The sequence below is a fragment of the Zonotrichia albicollis genome, chromosome 33 (assembly GCF_047830755.1).
Source record: "Zonotrichia albicollis isolate bZonAlb1 chromosome 33, bZonAlb1.hap1, whole genome shotgun sequence".
Taxonomy (NCBI): Eukaryota; Metazoa; Chordata; class Aves; order Passeriformes; family Passerellidae; genus Zonotrichia; species Zonotrichia albicollis.
In genome coordinates, this window is record NC_133851.1 from 1,848,945 (window position 1) to 1,866,517 (window position 17,573).

At 60.2% G+C, this 17,573-nt stretch overlaps 2 protein-coding genes across 6 annotated transcripts; both read right to left on the reverse strand.

Annotated features, from left to right (window-relative positions):
- Positions 1-484: 484 nt before the first annotated feature.
- On the reverse strand, positions 485-15,610 carry STAT2 (signal transducer and activator of transcription 2). 5 transcript variants are annotated; one of them, XM_074530538.1, is made up of 25 exons: positions 15,402-15,610; positions 14,619-15,086; positions 14,373-14,504; positions 13,436-13,586; positions 13,263-13,361; positions 13,089-13,181; positions 12,933-13,011; positions 12,744-12,829; positions 12,514-12,662; positions 12,282-12,440; positions 10,521-10,673; positions 9,595-9,615; positions 8,877-8,970; positions 8,711-8,767; positions 8,552-8,635; positions 8,330-8,428; positions 7,087-7,222; positions 6,928-6,977; positions 5,949-6,037; positions 5,743-5,879; positions 4,086-4,274; positions 3,904-3,961; positions 2,798-3,002; positions 1,792-2,737; positions 485-656 (listed from the first exon to the last, which is right to left on the reverse strand). In XM_074530538.1, the coding sequence occupies exons 3-25, from the start codon at positions 14,501-14,503 to the stop codon at positions 529-531; spliced, it is 3,393 nt and encodes a 1,130-aa protein (XP_074386639.1). In that variant the 5' UTR covers position 14,504; positions 14,619-15,086; positions 15,402-15,610; the 3' UTR covers positions 485-528. The 5 variants fall into 5 exon arrangements, with proteins under 5 accessions (XP_074386639.1, XP_074386638.1, XP_074386641.1 ...); XM_074530537.1 differs by having other exon boundaries at positions 1,792-3,002; positions 14,619-14,717; positions 14,770-15,086; positions 15,402-15,608; XM_074530540.1 differs by having other exon boundaries at positions 1,792-2,359; positions 15,402-15,608.
- Positions 15,611-16,331: 721 nt separating this feature from the next.
- APOF (apolipoprotein F) lies at positions 16,332-17,546 on the reverse strand. The gene is made up of 2 exons (XM_074530541.1): positions 17,403-17,546; positions 16,332-17,331 (listed from the first exon to the last, which is right to left on the reverse strand). Exon 2 carries the CDS (start codon positions 17,319-17,321, stop codon positions 16,356-16,358), a length of 966 nt encoding a protein of 321 aa, XP_074386642.1. The 5' UTR covers positions 17,322-17,331; positions 17,403-17,546; the 3' UTR covers positions 16,332-16,355.
- Between the last annotated feature and the right edge of the window lie 27 nt (positions 17,547-17,573).

A 17,573-nucleotide genomic window follows, 5' to 3' on the forward strand; every position in this document is an offset into this window, starting at 1 on the left:
GAGAGGGGTCCACGCAAGGGAAGGGACTGAGGAGGGGTCTCCGGAAGGGGTTCCTGGAAGGGAAGGGACCAAGGAGGGATCCCCAGGAGGGAAGAGACAGGGGAGGGGTCCCTGGAAGGGAAGGGGCTGGGGAGGGGTCCCTGGAATGGAAGAGACCAGAGAGGGGTCCCAGGAAACGAAGAGACCGGGGAAGGGTCACTGGAACGAAAGGGACTGGGGAGGGATCCCCGGAAAGGAGGGGACCGAGGCGGGGTCCCTGGAAGGGGCTGGGGAGGAGTCTCTGGAAGAGAAGGGACCGGCGAGGGGTCCCTGGAACGAAAGGATCTGGTGAGGGGTCCCTGGGAGGGAAGGGGCTCCCGGGAGGGGAGGGGTCCTCAAGAGGGAATGGACTGGGGAGGGGGTCCCTGGAATGAAAGGGACCGGGGAGGGGATCCCTGGAAGAGGTCCCCGGGAAGGAGGGGACCAGGGAGGGGTCCCTGGAAAGGGCTGGGGAGGAGTCACTGGAAGGGGTCTCTGGGAGGGGAGCGGTCACTGGAAGTCGCTGGCGTCGATGTGCAGCGGGGGCAGGTCGGTGAACAGCGAGGGCACCGCGGGCAGGGCCGAGTCCTCGGGCTGAGGCAGGAACGGATCGTGCTGGGCCAGGAGAGCCGCGCTGCCTGCGGGGGGACAGGGACGGGGACAGGGACAGATGAGTGCCAGGGGGACAGGGCAGGGACAGGGGACAGCTGAGTGCCAGGGGGGACAGATGAATGGCAGGGGGACAGGGCAGGGATGGGACAGGGCAGGGTTTGGGGACAGCTGAGTGCCAGGGGGGACAGATGAATGCCAGGGGGGACATATGAATGCCAGGGGGACAGGGACAGGGGACAGGGACAGCTGAGTGCCAGGGGGGACAGATGAGTGCCAGGGGGGACAGATGAGTGCCAGGGGGCCAGGGCAGGGACAGGGGACAGCTGAGTGCCAGGGGGGACAGATGAATGCCAGGGGGGACAGATGAATGCCAGGGGGACAGGGCAGGGACAGGGGACAGATGAGTGCCAGGGGGACAGGGACGGGGACAGGGACAGCTGAGTGCCAGGGGGGACAGGTGAGTGCCAGGGGGACAGGGCAGGGACAGGGCAGGGTTTGGGGACAGATGAGTGCCAGGGGGGGACAGATGAATGCCAGGGGGGATAGAGCAGGGACAGGGGACAGATGAGTGGGGACACGGCAGGGCTCAGGGGGACAGAGCAGTGACAAGGAGGACACAGCAGTAACCAGGGGGCCACCTCAGTGCCCATAGGGGACAGGGCAGGGCACAAGGGACAGCGAAGTGCCCTGGGGACACCTCTGTGCCCAGGGGACAGGGCAGTGCCCGGGGGGACAGGGTAAAGGGGACACAGGAGTGGCCAGGGGACAGCTCAATGCCAGGGAGACAGGGCAGTGGGGACAGGGGTCAGCTCTGTGCCCATAGGGGACAGGGCAGTGCCCAGAGGGATAGGAGACAGCTCTGTGGGGACAGGGCAGTGCCCAGGGGGACAAGGCAGGGCTCAGGGGGACACCTCTGTGCCCAGAGGGACACCTCAGTGGGGACAGCTCACTGCCCAGGGGACAATGCCCAGAGGGGACAGGGAAGGGCTTAGGGGACAGAGCAGTGGGGACAAGGCAGTGCCCAGTGGACAGGGCAGTGCCCAGGGGGACAGGACAGGGCTCAGGGGGACACCTCAGTGCCCAGGGGACAGCTCAGTCCCCATAGGGGACAGCTCCCTGCCCAGGGGACACCCCTGTCCCCCCCCCAGCCCCAACACTCACCAGGGCTCAGCTGGAAGCTCTGCTCCAAGCTCTCCTCCAGGCTCTCCTCCAAGGTCGCCACCACGTCCGGCATCAGCTCGGCCACTCCCAGTGTCCCCAACGTCCCCAAGGTCCCCGAGGGTGCCTGCAGCCCCTGCAGCAGCTCCTGCATGTCCTGTCCCCCTGGCAGCAGCTCCAGGTCCCTCAGCTCTGCTGGCAGTGTCCCCAACTCCGCTGTCCCCTGTGGTGTCCCCAAGTCCCCTGAGGCCACCTGCAGCACCTGCAGCCCCCCAGGCAGCACCTGCACAGCTCCTGGTGCCACCTGCAGTGTCCCCTGGAGGTTGGGGGCTCCTGGTGTCACCTGTGGTGGCTCCAGGCTTTGGGGCTGTAGTTGTAGTGTCCCCAAGCCTGGGGGCTGCAGGGTCCCTACCTGTGGTGTCCCCAGGTTCCCAGGTGTGACCTGTAGTGTCCCTGGGCTCATGGTCACACCTTGAAGTGTCCCCAAGCTCCCAGGGGTGACCTGTGGTGTCCCTGGACTCGTGGCCACCATCTGCAGAGTCTGAGGTGTCCCCAAGTTCCCAGGGGTGACCTGAAGTGTCCCTGGACTTGTGGCCACCATCTGCAGAGTCTGAGATGTCCCCAAGTTCCCAGGGGTGACCTGAAGTGTCCCTGGACTTGTGGCCACCATCTGCAGAGTCTGAGGTGTCCCCAAGTTCCCAGGGGTGACCTGAAGTGTCCCTGGGCTCATGGCCACCATCTGCACAGTCCCTGGGCTCGTGGCCACCACCTTTGATGTCCCCAGGTTCCCGGGGGTGACCTGTGGTGTCCCTGGGCTCGTGGCCACCATCTGAACTGTCCCTGGGCTCATTGCCACCCCTTGAAGTGTCCCCAGGTTCCCAGGGGTGACGTGCAGTGTCCCTGGGCTCGCTGTCACCCCTTGAAGTGTGCCCAAGATCTCAGGGGTGACCTGTAGTGTCCCTGGGCTCATGGTCACACCTTGAAGTGTCCCCAAGCTCCCAGGGGTGACCTGTAGTGTCCCTGGGCTCATGGCCACCATCTGCAGTGTCCCTGGGCTTGAGGCCACCCCGTGAGGTGTCCCTGGGCTCGTGGGCACCCCCAGAGGTGTCCCCAGGTCCCCGGGTGTCCCCTGCCCTCGGGGCTGCAGCTGCAGCGTCTCCAGGTTCTCGGTGGCCGCCTGCAGCTCCTCCTCGGTCTGACGCCGGTTGGGCGGCCTGGACAGACAGACAGACAGACGGGTTGGGGCTGGGGTCAGAGTCTGGGGATTGGGGACAGGGGTCAGAGTTTGGGGATTGGGGATTGGAGTCAGGACTGGGATCAGGGATTGGGGTCAGGGTTAGGGATTGGGGTTGTGGTCAGGGGTTTGGGGTCAGGGATCGGGGTCGGGGTTGGAGTGGGGACTGGGGTCAAGGATTAAGGATTGAGGATCGGGGTTGGAGTCGGGATTGGGGTCAGGGGTTGGGGTCAGGGATCAGGGGTCGGGGTTGGGGATTGGGGATCAGGGTCAGGAATAGGGGTCAGAATAGGGGTCAGAGTCAGGGATTGGGGTCAGGGATTGGGGTCAGGGATCAGGGATTGGGGTTGAGGATTGGGGTCAGGGATCTGGGTCAGGGACCGGAGTCAGAGTCAGGGATCAGGGTCAGGGGTTGGGGATTGGGGTCAGGGATCAGGGTTGGGGTCAGGGATTGGGATCAGGGTCAGGGATTGGGGTCAGGGTCAGGGATTGGGGACAGGGATCGGGATCAGGGTCAGGGATTGGGGACAGGGATCGGGGTTGGGATCATGGATTGGGGTCAGGGATTGGGGTCAGGGATTGGGATCAGGGTCAGGGATTGGGGACAGGGATCGGGGTCAGGGATTGGGGTCATGGATTGGGGTCAGGGATTGGGATCAGGGTCAGGGATTGGGATCAGGGTCAGGGATTGGGGACAGGGTCAGGGATTTGGGACAGGGATTGGGGTTGGGGTCATGGATTGGGGTCATGGATTGGGGTCAGGGATTGGGATCAGGGTCAGGGATTGGGGTCAGGGATCAGGGTCAGGGATTGGGATCAGGGTCAGGGATTGGGGTCAGGGCATCCCACAGCCCCACAGAGGTGTCCCCACATCCCCTCACCTGGAGGACACGCGGATGAGGCGCCGGTTCAGGTATTTCTGGGACTCGCTCAGGTTCCCTGGGGACAAACAGAGCCATCAGGGGGGTGCCCTGGCTCAGTCCCCGGCCATGCCAGGCCGTGCCAGCCCATGCCAGGCCGTGCCAGGCCGTGCCAGGCCATGCCAGTCCATGCCAGGCCGTACCCTCCAGCCTCTGGCTGTAGTAGGGCCCGAAGGCCTCGTCCCGGGCGGTGTTGGGGTACAGGAACTTGAGGGGATTTTCTGGATTCTTCTCCTCCAGGCTCATGTGGTAGTCACGGATGATGTCGGGCAGGGCCAGCGACACCAGCTCCGAGGCTGTGTAGGGCTCCACGGCGTGGAAAGTGGGGGGCCCTGCAAAGGGGGCACAGTGGAGGGGTGGCACCATCATCCCTGTGTCCCACAGAAAGCTGGGCCCAAGATGGGAATTCATTCTTGTCAATTTCTAACCTAAATCTCAATTCAGCTTCACCATTTTCATTAATTTCTAACCTAAATCTGAATTCAGCTTCACCATTCTCGTCCATTTTTTACCTAATCTTGAATTCAGCTTCATCATTCTTGTCCATTTTTAATCTAAATCTCAATTCAGCTTCACCATTTTCATCCATTTTTAACCCAAATCTGAATTCAGCTTCACCATTCTCATCCATTTTTTACCTAAATCTGAATTCAGCTCCACCATTCTTGTAAATTTTTTAACCTAAATCTCAATTCAGCTTCACCATTTTCATCCATTTTTAACCTAAATCTGAATTCAGCTTCATCATTTTAATCCATTTTTAATCTTAATCTGAATTCAGTTTCACCATTTTCATCCATTTTTAACCCAAATCTGAATTCAGCTTCACCATTCTCATCCATTTTGAACCTAAATCTGAATTCAGCTTCACCATTCTTGTCCATTTTTAACCTAAATATTGAATTTAACCTAAATCTGAATTCAGGTTCCCCATTCTCATTAATTTCTAACCTAAATCTGAATTCAGCTTCACCATTCTCATCCATTTTGAACCTAAATCTGAATTTATCCTCTTGCTTGCTAAACCTCAGGGGAGGGGGGTTTATTTTCCTTTGCTTTACAGTAGATCTGAACCTCCAGGGTCTCCCCAAAATTTGCTCAGGACGAAGGTTTATCAGGTGTGATAAACCTCACCATGGACTTGGAAAATCCCCTCTCTGCAGAGGCTTCCAGGTGGTTCCTGGGGGTTCCTGGGGGGTTCCTGAGGGTCCTGGGGGGTTCCTGGGGGGTTCCTGGTGGTTCCTGGGGGGTTCTGGGGGGTTCCTGGGGGTTCCTGAGAGTCCTGGGGGGTTCCTGGGGGGTTCCTGAGGGTTCCTGGGGGGTTCCTGGGGGTTCTGGGGGGTTCTGGGGGGTTCCTGGTGGTTCCTGGGGGGTTCCTGGGGGGTTCTGGGGGGTTCCTGGGCATTCCTTGGTGTTCCTGAGGGTCCTGGGGGGTTCCTGGTGGTTCCTGGGTGGTTCTGGAGGGTTCTGGGGGGTTCCTGAGGGTTCCTGAGAGTCCTGGTGGGTTCCTGGTGGTTCCTGGGGGTTCCTGTGGGTTCCTGAGAGTCCTGGGGGGTTCCTGAGGGTCCTGGGGGGTTCCTGGTGGTTCCTGGGGGTTCCTGGTGGTTCCTGGGGGGTTCCTGAGGGTCCTGGGGGGGTTCCTGGGGGGTTCCTGAGGGCCCTGGGGGGTTCTGGGGGGTTCCTGGGTGGTTCTGGAGGGTTCTGGGGGGTTCCTGAGGGTTCTGGGGGGTTCCTGGGGGTTCCTGGGGGGTTCTGAGGGGTTCTGGGGGGGTTCTGGGGGGTTCTGGAGGGTTCCCTCACCTGTCTCATTGTGCTCCACCCAGGTGAAGGTGACACCACCCAGGACGCTCTCGCTGAAGCGCAGCAGGAACGTCCCCGTCCTCTTGGACTTGAGCAGCTTCTCCTCCTGCTTGCGGCTCACGAAGCCCAGGATGAGTCTGGGGGAGGCACCGTCAGCCCCTGGGGACCCCCAGCACCCCCAGACCCCTCCCCAGCCCTGTCCCTACCCGTTCTTCCAGAGCTGCTTGAGGTGCTCCTGGAGCAGCCCCAGGATCCCGTCCAGCCAGGCCCAGAAGGAGAAACCGGAGGCTCCATCCTGAGGGAGGGGACATAGGGGGGACATGGGGGGACATAAGGGGACAGGGAGGGACACGGGGACATGGGGGGGACATGGGGGGACATAAGGAGGGACACAAGGGGTCACGGGGGGGACATGGGGGGACATAAGGGGACAGGGAGGGACTCAGGGACATGGAGGGGACATGGGGGGACATAAGGGGATGGGGAGGGACACGGGGACATGGAGGGGACATGGGGGGACATAAGGGGACAGGGAGGGACACGGGGACATGTGGAGGACATGGAGGGACATGGTGGGGACATAAGGAGGGACATAGCGACATGGAGGGATGGAAAGACAGGGTGACATGGAGGGATGGAGGGACATGGGGGATATGGAGGGACAGGGGGACATGGGGACATGGAGGGATGGAGGGACATGGTGGGGACACAGGGATGGGGGGACATGGAGGGACAGGGGGGACATGGGAGGACAGAGGGACATGGAGGGGACAGGGGGACACGAGGACATGGGGATGAGGGAACATGGAGGGACAGAGGGACATGGAGGGGACAGGGGATAATGGGACATGGGGACATGGAGGGATGGGGGACATGGGGATATGGAGGGACATGGGGACAGAGAGGGACATGGAGGGGACAGGGGGAGACATGGGGATGGGGGGACATGGAGGGACATGGAGGGATGGGGGGACAGTGGGACATGGAGGGACATGGGGACATGGAGGCGACATGGCCATGGGGACAGAGGGGACAGGGCCATGGGGACAGAGGTGACATGGTCATGGGGACAGAGGCAACATGGCCATGGGGACAGAGGGGACAGGGCCATGGGGACAGAGGGGACATGACCATGGGGACAGAGGGGACAGGGCCATGGGGACAGAGGGGACAGGCCCTACTGACCTTTGAGAACTTGTGCCAGGCCACGGTGCTGTTCGGTGACGGCTTCGAGCCTTGGGGTGAGAGCAGAGTAAGGGGGGACAGCCACGTCCCACCGTGTCCCCCCATGTCCCACCGTGTCCCCTGCTGTCCCCTCATGTCCCCTGGTGTCCCCGGCCTTACCCAGGAGTTTCTTGGCCAGCATCAGGAGGTTGTCCCGGCTCAGGCCCCGCTCGGCCACGCTCTGGAACTGCCAGCTCAGCACCTCGGCCAGCCGCGGCCACGGGGCCGGAGGGGGGGACGAGAAAAACTGCTGGGCCTGGGGACACGGAGGGGACACGGGGGGACACGGGGGGACAGGGTGAGCGAGGCCCAGGACAGTGGCAGGGGAGGGGGACAGAGGGAACAGGGGATGGGGACATGGGGAGGGGATGGGGACAGCAGGAGAGGAGAGGGACAGGGGGTAGGGACAGAGGGGACAGCCAGATGAGGACATGGGGATAGGGGAGGGGGACAGCAGGAGAGGATGGGGACAAGGGGAGGGGACAGGGAGAGGGGACGGAGACATGCACTGGAGTAGGGGATGGGGACATGGAGGGGACAAGGACATGGGCAGAGGACAGGAGGAGGACAGAGATAGGGAAGGGGGAGACGGCACAGGAGCAGAGGACAGGGATGAGCCAAGGGGACAGGGACAAGGGATGGGGACAAGGACAAGGGTAGGGGTTGGGACAGGGATTAAGGGATGGGACAGGGACCAAGGGATGGGGACAAATGGCAGGGGTGGTGTCCGGGGGATGGGGACAAGACAGGGACCACAGATACATGGCAGGGGACAGGGACAAGGGCAGGGGACAGGGACAAGGGCAGGGGACAGGGATCAAGGGACAGGACAGGGACCAGGAGATGGGACAGGGGCAAAGGGATGGGACAGGGACAAAGGGATGGGGATAAGTGGCAGAGAATGGGGTTCAAGGGATGGGGACAAGCACCAGGGTAGGGGACAGGGACCAAGGACAGGCACCAAAGCAGGGGATGGCACAAGGACAAGGACACGAGGCAGGGGAGGGGACACAAATCCACACCTGGGATGGGGCAGGGACCGGGCCCAGATTTGGGGACAGGGCACAGGGGACAACCAGGATGGGGACAGGGCTAGGGAGGGGACAGGGAGCAGCACAGGGGACACAGGGTGGGTGACAGGGGACACGAGGCAGGGGCGGCACAGGGACAGGGGCGGCACAGACAGGGGCGGCACAGACAGGGGTGGCACAGACAGGGGTGGCACAGGGACAGGGGTGACACAGGGACAGGGGTGGCACAGGGACAGGGTGGCACAGGGACAAGGCGGCACAGGGACGGGGTGGCACAGGGACAGGGGTGGCACAGGGACAGGGGTGGCACAGGGACAGGGGGTCCCGCTCGCCTTGGGGTCAGAGCTGAGCATGTTGAACCAGAGGATGGAGGCCCAGGCGCTGGAGAACTGGTTGTTGTTGGAGATGATGACAAAGGGCAGCGTGGTGGCCTGGGGAGGTGACAGAGCTCAGGCTGGCTGTCCCCAAGCCCCCCCGGCTGTCCCCAAGCCCCCCCTGGCTGTCCTCAGCCCCCCCTGGCTGTCCCCAAGCCCCCCCAAGCCCCCAGCCCTCACCTCCAGCTCCAGCTCCAGCCCGCAGCAGGCGTAGGCCAGCGTGAAGGTGATGAGATGCAGCTCCTCTGTCACCACCAGGGGACCCTGTGGGGAGGTGACACCGCTGTCACCACCCGGCCTGGCCCCCCCAGGGCCCCCCCAGCCCCATCCCGTGCCCACCTCGCCGCTGGCACCTTTGCCCTTGCCAGCCCTGCTGTCCTTCTGCTCCTTCAGCGTCTGTGGGGACGGCAGAGTCAGCCCAGGATAGGGAGGGAGGGGGTCCTCAGTGTGCCCCCCACCCTGAGGGGGGGATTTGGGGGTCCGGGGGGGTCGGGGGGGTCCCTACGAGGTACTGGAAGTCGCAGATCAGCCCCTCCTGGGGATTGTCCCCGGCCAGGAGCGTTTTGCTGCTCGATGTCAGGATGTTGAAGCGGCGGAACCTGCGGGGCACAGGCGGCAGCTGGGAGGGGGTCGGGACCCCCAAGAGGGGCAAATGGGGGGGTTGGGACCCCCGTGGGGAGCAAATGGGGGTCGGGAAACCCGGGAAGGGCAAATGGGGGGGTCGGGACCCCCAGGAGGGCAAATGGGGGTCGGGACCCCCGGGAGGGGCAAATGGGGGGGGGTTTAAGGAACCCCGAAAGGGCAAATGGAGGGTCAGGACCCCTGGGAAGAGCAAATGGGGGGGTTGGGACCCCCAAGAGGGGCAAATGGGGGGGTTGGGACCCCCGTGGGGAGCAAATGGGGGGGTCGGGAAACCCGGGAAGGGCAAATGGGGGGGTCGGGACCCCCGGGAGGGCCAATGGAGGGTTGGGACCCCCGGAAGGGCAAATGGGGGGGTTGGGACCCCCGGGAGGGCAAATGGGGGGGTTGGGACCCCCGTGGGGAGCAAATGGGGGTCGGGACCCCCGGGAGGGCCAATGGAGGGTTGGGACCCCCGGGAGGGCAAATGGGGGGGTTGGGACCCCCGGGAGGGCAAATGAGGGTCAGGAACCCCGAAAGGGCAAATGGGGGGTCGGGACCCCCGGGTGGGGTCGCAGCCCCTCCAGCGCTGTCCCAGCTCTCACCCTTTGATGTTGGGAGGGTTCCTGCAAGAGATAAGGGGGGGTCAGGGCTGTGGGACACACAGAATATTGTAATATCTAAATGGCATTATATTTATATTTATATTTATATTTATATTTATATTTATATTTATATTTATATTTATATTTATATTTATATTTATATTTATGTTCTTAGTTTATTCTATATAATTTTTACATCATTTAATGAATTAAAAATGGAATAAATCAAATAATATAGTTATTTCTAATTATTATTTTTTTAACAAATTTAAAAATGCGATTTAATAAATTAAAATTTGAATCAATTAATAGAATTCTTTATAGCTATTAATTTATTTAATAAATTAAATAATACAATTATTTATAATTATTATTTAATTTAGTAAATTAACATTTTAATATAACAAATAATATATTTATAATTATTATTTAATTCAATAAATTAAATAATATAATTATCCATAATGATTATTTAACTTAATAAATGAAATCATTTAATTTGATAAATTAGAAATGTAATATATTAAATAATATTATACAATTATTATTTAATGGAACCAATTAAACAATAATAATTATCCATTATTATTTATTGAATGAATTGAATAATTTAATATAATTATAAATAATTATATATATAAATAACATACAAATAATATATAATAAATAATTATATAGAATTATATATATAATAAATAAATTTAATTTAATATATTAAATTTTAAATTAATATATTAAATTAATTATATGTTTATATATATATTATATATTTAATTAATATTAAATTTAATTTAATATATTAAATTATAATTATTTATTATTATTTACTTTCATAAATGAAATAATTCACTTTAACAACCTAAACAATTTAATTTATTTAAGAACCCTTTGGCGCCCGCGATGTTTCGCAGCCCTGCCGGCCGCACCTGTCGATGTGGATCCGCGCCTCCATGCGGTGGTTGCGGTCCTGCAGCCTCACCAGGAGGCGGGCGCGGGTCGAGAACTTCCCGGTGGTTCGGAGCACCAGGGGCCGCTTCCCGGCGTTGGGGGTGCTGGGCTGCTGCTCCACCACGAAGGCGCTGGGGAAAAACGGGGGGTCAGGGCTGCCTGAGACCCCACAGTCCTCCCTGGGCTGCCCCGAGACCCCCCAATCCTCCCCGAGACCCCCCTGTCCTCACCAGGCTGCCCCGAGACCCCCCAGTCCTCCTTGAGACCCCTCTGTCCTCTCCGAGACCTCTCTGTCTGGGTTGCCCCAGACCCCCTGTCCTGTCCCAGACCCCCCCAATCCTCCCCGAGACCCCTCTGTCCTCCCTGGGCTGCCCCGAGACCCCTCTGTCCTCCCCTGAGACCCCCCAGTCCTCCCCGAGACCCCTCTGTCCTCCCTGGGCTCCCCCCACTTCTGAAAACCCTGGAATATCCCAGGTTGGAGGGAAGCCATGCAGGTTTAGCTCCTGGTTTGGGCATGGGGACAACCCCAAAATCTGTCATGTTCTAAATCCCAATGTTTGAGTGGCGTCCAACCAACCAGAGATGGAAAGGACCCATCAAAAGTCCAACTCTTGGCACAGGACAGCCCCAAAAGTGCCCCCAGTCCCAAATTTCAATGTTTGAGTGGTGTCCAAACACCTCGTGAGCTATGGAATATCCAGAGATGGAAGGGACCCATCAGAATTATCGAGTCCACCTCCTGGTTTGGCACAGGACAATCCCAAAACCTGCCCAGTCCTAAATTTGACCTCAGATCCTGCCCAGTCCTAAATGTCAACATTTGAGTGATGTCCAAACACCCAGAGCTGGAAGGGACCCATCAGGATCAAAGTCCAGCCCAGCACAGACCACAAATCCCAGAGAATTGTCCAAACCCTCCCTGACCTCCTGAATTACAGAACTCCCAGAGCTGCAAGGGACCCCAAAATCCCACCCCGTTGTTGTCCAAACGCTTTCAGATCTCTGTCACCCTTGGCCACCACTCCCTGGAGACCTCTTGAGTCATCCAGAGCTGGAAGGATCATCCAGATTCTGCACAAACACCCCAAAATCCCACCCCATTGTTGTCCAAACACTCCTGGATCTCTGTCATCCTTGGCCACCATTCCCTGGAGAGCTTCCCCAGCTCTCCACCACCCTCTGGGTGGAAGAACATTCTCCTGCTCTCCACCCTGGAGCCCTCCTGGCCCAGCCCCATCTAGAGACTTCCTGAACCATCCAGAGTTGTAAGGAACCCATCAGGATCATTGATCCCACTCCAGACCCTGCACAGACACCCCAAAATCCCACCCTGTCCCCAAGAGCCTTCTCCAAAAGATCTCTGCCACCCTTGGCCACCATTCCCTGGAGACCTCCTGAATCATCCAGAGTTGCAAGGGACTCATCAGGATCATTGATCCCACTCCAGACTCTGCACAAACACCCCAAAATGTGCATGGGAGCTTTGTCCAAACACTCCTGGATCTCTGCCACCCTTGGTCACCATTCCCTGGAGACCTCCTGAATCATCCAGAGCTGCAAGGATCATCCAGACCCTGCACAAACACCCCAAAATCCCACCCCATTGTTGTCCAAACGCTCTCAGATCTCTGTCACCCTTGGTCACCATTCCCTGGAGAGCTTCCCCAGCTCTCCACCACCCTCTGGGTGGAAGAACCTTCTCCTGCTCTCCACCCTGGAGCCCTCCTGGCCCAGCCCACCTCTTGAGCAGGTGCGTGAGCTGCTCCTGCAGCCTCTGCTCCAGCAGGGGCGTCTCTGCCACCAGCGGGTCCCTGGCGTAGGTCACCTTCTGTCGCAGGTCCCCCAGCGCCCGCAGCAGCTGCCGCAGCTGGAACAGCCCCTGGCCCAGCTCCGTGAACCTGCAGGGGTTCAGGGAGCTCAGAGGGGTCCGCCTGAAGCCCCCCAAGCCCCCCAAAGCCCCCCAGATCCTACCAGGTCTCCAGCGGGCGCAGGTTGGTGTCGGCGGAGCCCCCCAAGCACAGGTGCTGCTGCCGCGTCCTCCAGCCCCCCAATTCCTGCTGCAGCAGCTCCTGCAGGGTCTCACTGCGCCCCAAAAGCTGCTGCATCTGTGCCAGCACCTCCTGAAGGGAGATCTGGCTGTGAACGGGGTGCTCAAGGTGGGTAGGACCCCCCAAAATCCACCCCGATCTCCCCCTCCTCACCCGCCGCTGCCGGTCCAGGTTCTGCAGTTTGGCTTGGAGGGATTGGAGCTCCTGCAGGTACGCGGGGTCCCGGTTCTTCTCCTCACCTGAGGGCAGGGGGTGAGCTCAGGGTTCTGGGGGGCTCACTCAGGGTTTTGGGGGGCTCACAGGGCAGTGCCCACCCCCCCATTTTCCCAGCGTGGGGCTCACCTGGCCGGTAATGCACCTTGAAGCAGAAATCGAAAGCATCCTGCAAATCCTCCAGGTGCCTGAAGGCTCGTTCGGCTTCCTGCGGGCACAGGGGGGGTGAGGAGGGGTCGGGGGGCTCGCAGGGGATCTCGGGGGTCTCAGGGGCCGGGGGGTTACCTGCAGGGCTGTGTGGAACTCAGCCAAACGCCGCTGGATCTGCTGCTCCCTCCCGCCCTCCAAAGCTGGGCTGGGCGCGGGGACCGACCCCTCCTAAGGAGGGAGAAATGGGGTGGGGGGCGCGGCCGGGGGACCCCCAGGATGGGCTGGGGGGGTCACAGAGCCCTTCCCTACCTGCCCCCCGGCCTGCCCGAGGCGCAGGATCCGCCGCTCCTCCTGCAGCAGGTTGGCCACCAGGTTGGCGAATCTCTCCGGCTTCTCCTGGAACTCGGCCTGGGGAGGGCTCGTGGGGGTGAGGGCGGCGCGGAGACCCCTCCCCACCGCCCTCCCCCTGCCCCGAAGCCCACCTGGAGCTCGCGGTGGGCCTTGCGGAGGTTGTGCTTCAGCGTGAGATCCTCGCGGTCCGAGCCCAGGCTGCCCACGCGCTCTCCCAGTAAGACCAGTAAGGAGTGGAACAGGATGCGGGCGTGCGAGCAGAGCGGCTCCGCCGCCTGGCGCCTGCGGGATCGCGGGCTCAGCCTCACCCGGGCCCCGCTCCCACTGGGGTATCTTATAGAAATCCCTTTTTTATATAAAAATCCCCTTTTTATTTTATAAAAATCCCTTTTTTGTTTTATAAAAGTCCCTTTTTTATTTTATTAAAATCCCTTTTTTGTTTTATAAAAGTCCCTTTTTTATTTTATAAAAATGCCTTTGCCCGGATTTTTTCAGCCCCCCGACCCCCTGATATGATATATAATATAATATAATTAATATAATATAATATAATATAAGCCTTCTGAAACTGGAAAGTCAGTTTATTATTCATTCCTTTCTAGCTTTCTGATGAAACCCTTTCTTCTATTCTTTTAGTATAGCATTATATTATATATTTAGTATAGTATGTTTTTTTACAGCTTTAGTATATTATATTATATTATATTATATTATATTATATTATATTATATTATATTATATTATATTATATTATATTATATTATATTATATTATATTATATTATATTATATTTGCTATACTATATAGCAAATAATATGTATTATATTTATTATTATTTTAATACTATATGATATAATATAATGATATGTAATGTAATGTAATGTAATGTAATGAGCCTTCTGAAACATGAACTCACCTGAAACATCTCTTCCCTCATCCTGGCGACCCTCAAACACCGCCACGCCCCCTCCCCCCGGTACCTCCCCCAGCCCCGGTCCCTCCCGGTGCCACCCCCAGCCCCGTTTTTCCCCCCGGTACCGCCCCCAGCCCCGTTTTTCCCCCCGGTACCAGTTCTGGCTCTCGATCCAGGCCGCCAGGGACTGGCGCACGGCCATGGGCAGCGCCGAGCCCGCGTACAGCTGGTCCACCTGCTCCAGGTAAGTGTTGGCCAAGCCCTGCACCTCCTGCCACTGCGCCATGCTGGGGGGGACACAGAGGGTCAGGGGCGTCCCGGGGACCCCCCGGGGTCACGGAGGGACCGGAGGGTGAGAAACAGCCGCGTGTCACAGCTGGGAACATCTGCACCCCACGTACCTGCCCGCAGCACCGGCGGCACGGGGGAACCGCTGCTCCCGGGCGGGGGTCGCGCTGCTCCGGCTCGGTCCCGAGGGTCCCTCTGCTCTGGTTCTGGGGGGTCTCTGTGTTCCTGCTCGGTCCCGAGGGTCCCTCTGCTCTGGTTCTGGGTGGTCCCTGTGTTCCTGCTCGGTCTCGGGGGTCCCTCTGCTCCTGTTCGGCTCTGTCTGCTCCTGGGGGTCCCTCTGCTCTCGTTCTGGGTGGTCCCGGGGATCCCTCTGGTTCAGCCCCAGCTGTTCCCGGGGGTCCCTCTGCTCCTGCTCGGTCCTGGTTGCTCCCGGAGGTTCCTCTGCTCTGATTTTGGGTGGTGCCGGGGGTCTCTCTGCTCCTGTTTAACCCCGGGTGCTCCCGGGGGTCCCTCTGCTTTGCCGGCAGCTCCCGGGGGTCCCCTCGCTCCCGCTGCGGTGGTCGCGGACCGGCAGCCGCGTCCTGCGGTGGGAGCAGGGGGTGAGCCCAGGGGGGTTCCCCACCCTGAGCGGGGGGAACACGCACAGAACGCCCACACGAGAGCCCCCAGACCCCTCCTCACACGCCCCCCTAGACCGGACTCCCATTGAACCCCCCCAGGGCATTGAACCCCATCCCCAGTGGGGTGGGTGCCCCCGAACGCCCCCCGCCCCAGCGGGACGGCCCTCCAAGGGTCGCTCTGTGTGCGCCAGCCGGGGTCCCCTGCCTGTGCCCCCTCCCCGGGGGCTTCCCGGGCTCCAGAACCGCCCACGTCCCCCCCCAGGACCCCCGACCCACCTCAAGCGGCACCCGACCAGGAAGGCGGGCTGGCCACGCCCCTTCCCCAATCTGCTTGGTGATTGGTGGAGAGCGGCGCAGAGGCCACGCCCCCGTAACAGCCGGCTTTGGGCGAGTTTGTTCATTTCCCCAGTTTTACGTCACGGGCGGGGGCGTGGTCACTGGGCGTGGTTACTGAGGGGGCGTGGTTGGGGCGTGGCCAGCGGTGAACGGGGGAGGGAATGGCGGCGGGACCGGGATGGGCGGGGGGACAGGGACGGGGACAGAGGGGACCGAGACAGGCCATGGGGACAAGGGCAGGGCGTAAAGACAGGGACAAAGCCATGGGGACAGGGGCAGAGACTGAGGGGACCGGGACAGGCCATGGGGACAGAGGCGGAGGAGACAGGGGCAGGCCATGGGGACAGGGACAGAGCCAGGGGGACAGAGAGCGACAGAGGGACAGAGAGCGACAGAGCCAGGGGGATGGGGACAGCCTGGGGACATAGACAGCCTGGGGACGGGGACAGAGCCATGGGGACAAGGACAGAGCTTTAGGGACAGGTTATAGGAACAGGGATAGAGCCCTGGGATCAGAGCTATGGGGACAGGGACAGCAAGATGAGCAATGGGGACAGGCCATGGGGATGGGAACAAAGCGTGGGGACAACTGTGGGGACAGTGACAAGCTGTGGGGACAGTGGTACAGAGTCAGGGAGACAGGGAAAACCTGCAGGGATGGGGACAGGGACAGGGGAAAGAGCCATAGGGACAGGGACAAGGCAGTGTGGCCACTGGGACGGGGACAGGGCTGGGGCTATAGCGACAGGGACAAGCCCAGCCCAGCTGCCACCACGTGCCTCAAGCCACCACACGGCCAAGCTCCGGCCGCCCCAGGGCAGGGTGACCCCGCATCGATCCGTCCCCAAACACCGACCCGCCAGCACCACCTGCCACACGTGCCCCTTTATTCATTCACACGATGACCACGGCGCCGCTGTGCGCGGTGGGCACCGGCGAGGGCTCCCCGGCCGAGGTGAAATACCCGATGAGCGCCCTCACCCCGGCCTTGAGCCCCGGCTGCAGCCCCAGCTGCACCCCCATGGCCACCGGGCCCCCCAAGCCGCCGGTGAGCGCCGCCAGCCCCGCGTAACCCAAATCCTCGGCGGCTTCCAGCGCTCGGGTGGACGCCGTGGATTCGCAGCCCTGGAAGGCGAAGTAGACGCTGGTGCCGAGGTTGTAGAAGATGCTGACTCCCGGTACCCAATCCAGCACCCGGTGTGCCTCCCGTTCCCCCGGTGGGCTGCAGGCATCCTCATCATCCTCCCTCCGGTGCCGCCGCACAGCGCTGCGAGCATCCTCATCCTCCCGCCGGTGCCGCCGCACGGTGCCGCCGGCATCCTCATCCTCATCCTCATCCTCCCTGCCGCGGCACGGCGGGAATTCCCGGTTTTCCCGGCTCGGGGGTGGCGCGGGCTCCGTGCCGTTGTGCTCCGTGCCTGGCACGGGGGGATCCGCACAGGCAGAGCCCCCCGGGCTCAGTGCCAGCCTGAGCAGCAGCAGCGCCAGCGGTGGCGGCGGGGCAGGAGCGCCCGGTACCCGCGCCAGCCCCCGCAGCAGCGCCGCGGCCGTGGTGGTGCCCACATCCCGTGCCAGCTCCACTGTCTCGGCCTCAGCCTGGGGGGCACAGCCGGCTTTGAGCAGTGCCAGGGTCAGGGCAGCGCGGGCCAGCCCGCGGGGCAGCGCGGGCAGCCGGGAGAAGCCGGGGAGGCGATGAGGATGAAGGCTTTGGCACGGTGCCCGCGGTGGGACGGGCTCTGCCAGCGCTGCCAGCTCCGCCAGCAGTGCCCGGTCACCATCAGCCAGCGCGGGGGTGATGATGGACGCAGCCATGGCATGGCTGAGGATGAGGAGAGGGAGGAAGAGCAGAATGCAGGGCATGGTGGCGGCGCTGGGAGAAGGACAGAGCTGAGTCAGACCCCCGTGCCCGCAGCCCCCCATGCCCACCCTGTGCCACCTCACCTGTCCTGCTGTCCCCTGTCCTGCTGTCCCCTCCCCGGGCCGGTGACTGCGGCCAGCGCGGCCCCGTGACCCCTTTATAGCCGTGGTTATCAGGGAATTGCGACACAGGGACAGGGACCGGGCACTCCCTGAGGCCAGGGAGGCTCCGAGCCCCCTGCAGACCCACGCACA

What these genes read in the sequence shown, in the direction of transcription:
- STAT2 (XM_074530537.1), bottom strand. Translation starts at nt 14,503, where the DNA reads ATGGCGCAGTGGCAGGAGGTGCAGGGCTTGGCCAACACTTACCTGGAG. An exon ending in AACCCTCCCAACATCAAAGG is followed by an intron (nt 8,971 to 9,594) that starts GTGAGAGCTGGG and finishes TGTGCCCCGCAG; the next exon opens with GTTCCGCCGCTTCAACATCC. An exon ending in CTCATCCGCGTGTCCTCCAG is followed by an intron (nt 3,003 to 3,903) that starts GTGAGGGGATGT and finishes CTGTCTGTCCAG; the next exon opens with GCCGCCCAACCGGCGTCAGA.
- APOF (XM_074530541.1), bottom strand. Translation starts at nt 17,321, where the DNA reads ATGCCCTGCATTCTGCTCTTCCTCCCTCTCCTCATCCTCAGCCATGCC.